At 51.9% G+C, this 5,112-nt stretch overlaps 1 protein-coding gene across 1 annotated transcript; it reads left to right on the forward strand.

The window, feature by feature from the left end:
- The first annotated feature begins 946 nt into the window (after positions 1-946).
- Positions 947-1,708, forward strand: LOC145402903 (uncharacterized). Its single transcript, XM_080274809.1, has one exon. The coding sequence runs from the start codon at positions 947-949 to the stop codon at positions 1,706-1,708; it is 762 nt and encodes a 253-aa protein (XP_080130935.1).
- The last annotated feature ends 3,404 nt before the right edge of the window (positions 1,709-5,112 follow it).

A 5,112-nucleotide genomic window follows, 5' to 3' on the forward strand; every position in this document is an offset into this window, starting at 1 on the left:
TGCTGATCAGACGTGTAAGTGGCGCCGACACGGAGGTAATGTGGCTGTTCTAGACCTACATAAGGCTTATCTGTAGGTGCATGTCGATCAGCAACTGTGGCCGTTTCAGACAGTGATGGTACGAGGCCAGTGCTACTGTTTGACACGCCTTGGCTTTGGCCTCAACATAGCTCCGTTGGTCATGAAGGCTGTCGTTAAGAACATCTTGGGTCAGGACCCTGATATTGAGTGTGCAGTGTTGCCTTACGTTAACGATCTGTTGGTGAATGAGGACCTAGCCAGTGCAAAGCATGTTGCTGCACATTTTGCTGCATTCGGCCTGGAATGCAAGCTGCCGAACCGTGCAGCTGATGGGGCACGACTGCTAGGGTTACATGTGCAGTCATCAAATGGCCAGTTGAAGTGGGCACGTGACAACCCAGTCGACCCATCACCGACAAGAGTGACGCGTCGTGCTGTGTTCGCATGGTGTGAGCAGTTAGTCGCGCACTTGTCAGTAGGAGGGTGGCTCCGGCCAGCAGCTGCATGGATTAAACGCCGAGCAAATGCAGTGACACAGGGCTGGGACAACATCGTGGATGACGACTCCCTGCTTCAACAGATGGAATATGTGGCAGCACGGCTGGTCAGGGACGATCCGTGTCATGGCCTCTGACATGTGTATGGGGACCGGGCAGTCGTATGGACAGACGCCAGCGCTTTAGCTGCTGGAATTGTTTTAGAGATGCCACAAGGTGGTGTAATTGAAGACGCATGCTGGCTGCGGCAGGACGACAGCTCACACATCAACATGGCAGAGCTGGACGCAGCAGTCCATGGGGTGAACTTGGCAATCGCCTGGGGTATGAAGAATATTGAGTTACGGACAGACTCTGCCACAGTACATCGTTGGATTGACGATGCACTGAGTGGTCGTGCATGACTTCGAACGAAGGCTCACGGAGAGATGTTGATTCGCCGCCGAGTCGAAATCATTCGCCAATTGGTGAGTGAGTTGGGACTGACATTGTCTGTGAGACTTGTCCAGTCTACAGAAAATCATGCTGATGTCCTCACGCGTGTCCCAGATGAGTGGGTGCGGAATGACAGACTGGTAGAAGGTGCAGCAGCAATGGACAAGCAAGACACCGCTGAGCCTAGAATTGCTGATGTCCATGTACGTGCTGGTCATCCTGTCATCCGGTGCACACTGTTTTTTGCTCGCCGAGAGATCTCTCGACTGGTGACACGGGCTGAGGTGCATGAAGTTGTGAAGTGGTGTGATGTGTGCCGAGCCATTGACCCGGCTCCTGTGAAATGGCAGCACGGGTCATTGGGTGTGACAGGAACATGGCGCCGTTTGGCTATAGACATCACCCATCACAGTGGTCATGCCTATCTGACAATCGTCGACTGTGGGCCATCCCGATTTTGCTTATGGCGGCAGCTGCGACACCCAGATGGAGACACCATCATTCGCCAGTTAAAGCATGTGTTCTATGAGCGAGGAGCACCTGTCGAACTGCTATGCGATAATGACACCATCTTCCATGGGCGGCAATTCGCAGCCTTCATCACACGTTGGGGCGTGCTACTACACTTCAGGGCGGCATATGCACCAAGAGGCAATGGCATCGTTGAACGAAACCACCGCACAGTGAAGGTGATTGCTGCCAGGAAACAATGCTCCATCGCTGAAGCAGTCCGCCTGTATAATATCACACCCTGAGATGCAAAATCAGTGACGGAAGCCCCTGCGAATGGTGTGTACAGCTACGAGGTGCGAGACTGTGTACGACCTACCCAGGAACGGCTCATCACAGATTCAATGCCTGATGGTGAGGAAGGCATGCGGTATGCAGTGGGTGATGCTGTTTGGATCAGGAAGTGTGGTGATCGCTGCACTTCAGTGTCGCGCCTGGAGTCATCACTATGGTCAACTCTCCGCAGGCGGTGGATGTTGATGGTATTCCACAGCACGTGAGAGATGTGAGGCACTGCAGCAGCACCTCACTGGATCAGGGCAGCCAGCCAGACGTGCATGAGGCTGGTATTGATCCCCCACTGTACATAGATGTACAAGCTCAACATCTGCAATTGCACCAGCAGGCAGTGTCAGATGAGTCCAGCCTAAAAACGACAGGACCAGAGGCAGTACTTTGACGAAGCACACGCATACGGTGCCCACCGCATAGATTTGGTTATGATCTTGCAGATCAGGATGGGGTGTAATGTCATGTTATCTATGTATCTGTCAATGTCATGTTATCTATGTATTTGTTAATGGTGTGTGTGTGTGTGCGTGTGTGTGTGTGTGTGCGAGGGTGTGTGTGTGCAAGGGTGTTGACCAGCTAGTTTATGCCTCTGTGACGTCAATGGTTTGGGGGGGGGTGCAGTTAGAGGGAGGTGAGGAGGGATGGCCAGCGAGATCGAGGCAGTCAGACGACCTCCAGTCGTCAAGCAGTGTAGACTTGTGTGTCAATTGTACGAGCTGGGCAGTGATAATAAAGGAGTGTCACGACAACGTCAAGAATTTGATTGTCCGCTACAACAACTAACAGCGTTTAGATCTGATTTGCATCAGACTTGGAAGATGAGTTGAGCATCACACAAGAGGCTGATTTACTGTTTTTGAGAACAATAGGTCAAAGGTCAAAGTCACATACCCTGGTGAACTAAAAGTTTCTATCCAGTGTAAACTAAACATTGTGGAAGAGGTCAAGTTGAAACGAGATAAAGAGTTCTGAGTCTGAAAACAGTCAGCCAATGATCAAAACGAGAAGGTAAAGTCAGAATTTAATTCACTGGGCAAAGATAACTTAAGCAGCTTTGATCTTACTTGAATCGACACTGGTGGCAGTGTTAAAGATCAGGCAATATTGAAGTAATTCGATTCAGACAGCAATTTATTTAAGGTCTAAATGACACAGCAAAGAAAAAAATCGGTGCTCAGACCCGTTGATGGGTTCGGGTATTGTTCTCTCTAAATACATTTTCTTGATTTGGGAATTTTATTTTTTTGTATAGCTTATGAAAGGCCAGCATATCAACATTGTGCATTGGCCTCCAACTAGCGCATTATAAAATGAACAGGAATTGTAATGTATGTGTAAACCTCTGTTGATATTGTAATGCTAGGTGTAAAAAGCTCGACTTCTCTGCTCTAGAACACCTAACATGTAGCGGGGTCCTCTTTCGAGACTGGGGCTTAGTGCAATAAAGAGAGGCAGGACACAAAAACTCCAGGCAATAACCTTTACACGTATATTACCACAGTCAGACACAGGACAAAGACAGCAGATATTACAACACAATATATAGCAAAGAAATAAAACCTTAACTAGGATATTAGTATCTCGCAGGATACTTGCTTAACTGATACTGATGCCAACACAATTAATTCTAGTGTACAGGTTTACAGGGAATGTAGGAGCACATGGGGCGCGGGGAGTGAGGCTCACAGGGAGGGGGGGGGACGGCGAGGGGAGTGACTGGCAGCTAGTCAGAACAGAGTTATAGTAATACTGGGGAGGAGTAAGTATTATTAATTTGAATTTAATATTTCCTGATAGCAAAAGGGTTTTGACAATTGATTCTATTTCTTGTTTACGTTCATGCTAGTTACTGGAGAGAGGGAATGACATTGGGAATTCACTGGTAATACACGTGGGGAAATATTATTAACACTTTCTTTACTATTTTCCTATAACCGAAGATATTGGAGTATCTTGCAACAGAGGATTTCTCGGGAGGAATAGTCTTACTAGTTTTCTGCAGGGGCGTCACTCGTGAGTCTGATTCACCAGAACTTAGTTTCTGCACTCGTCCTTTACTCATCCACCCTTGATTTCACTTGCCCCGATATTCAACACACATTTAGTCACTGTATTATTTTTACACTAGTTTGGGGAATGTCACACTTAACCTAAATCAATTTACTAATTCTGGGGCAACACCACACTTATCATGAGTCACTAACCGCAGGGGGCGGCGGGGAGACACGCCGGCGACAACTCGGCTGGGATAGGGGCACCGCCAAGGGGGGTGCGTGCCGAGAGGGCACGGGACAACTCGCAGGGGCGTCCTCTCACGTCCAGGGCTGCAGGTGGCGAAGGGGCCCGCAGTCTCCGGGCTAGGCTCAGGGGTGTGGCCCTCAGGACTGGGGCCGAACAGATCCAGAAATCTCTGGCTCAGGTCTCAGCCGGAGGTGGAAGTCTTACGCCGCCTCGTGGGTGTGGGGAGATCACGCCCGGGTGTCCTGGGAAGGGTCTGGAGTGGCTGAGGACTGCGGTCCCCAGAGTCGATGGGTGCCATCAGGGAGGGGCTGCGGCACCGACCTGAACTAGGGTCCGTCAGGCGAGTCTTCTTCAGAGCCAGGCGTAGGGAGCGGAGGCCAGGGGAGACCGTAAGGCCTGGCTGGGGCACTCTGGTACGGGAGGTCCGGGCTCTTGTCTCCTGCTGGGGCGATGACTCACTCATCACCTCCTTTTGGCTGTGGCGCCCGGCAATTAGCCGTGGCTGCCCAGCCAGGGCGCAACTATCAGGCGCCAAGGCCTGGCAATTGGCTGTGGCCTGAGTGGGGGAATCAGCGTGCCTCTGCGCACCTTCAGAGCGGCAACTGGCCGTCTGACGAAGGTGGGAGCAGCAGTAGGCCGTCTCCTTCTGCAGGAGGGAGGAGCGGCAGTAGGCCGTCTCTGGAGCAACACCCTCGGAGTGGCAATCGGCCGTCTGACGAAGGCGGGAGCGGCAGTAGGTCGTCTCCTTCTGCCGGGAGGAGGAGCGGCAATAGGCTGACTCAGGGGCAACACCTTCGGAGTGGCAATTGGCCGTCCGACAAAGGCGGGAGCGGCAGTAGGCCATCCCCTTCTGCCGGAGGGAGGAGTGGCAATAGGCCTACTCTAGGGCAACACCGTTGGAGCAGCAATAGGCCGTCTGGCGAAGGCGGAAGCGACAGTAGGCCATCTCCTTCTGCAGGAGGCAGGAGCAGCAATAGGCCGACTCTGGAGAGGCACCTTCGGAGCGGCAATAGGCCGTCTGGCGAGGGCGGGAGTGGCAGTAGGTCGTCTCCTGAGGGGCACTGTCTGGAGCTATGTGAGCAGTTCCACCCTTAGCTGATCTGGCAATCCCACTCCC

Source organism: Coenobita brevimanus, chromosome 59 (genome assembly GCF_032717465.1).
Source record: "Coenobita brevimanus isolate Jiangsu-jjx chromosome 59, ASM3271746v2, whole genome shotgun sequence".
NCBI lineage: Eukaryota > Metazoa > Arthropoda > Malacostraca > Decapoda > Coenobitidae > Coenobita > Coenobita brevimanus.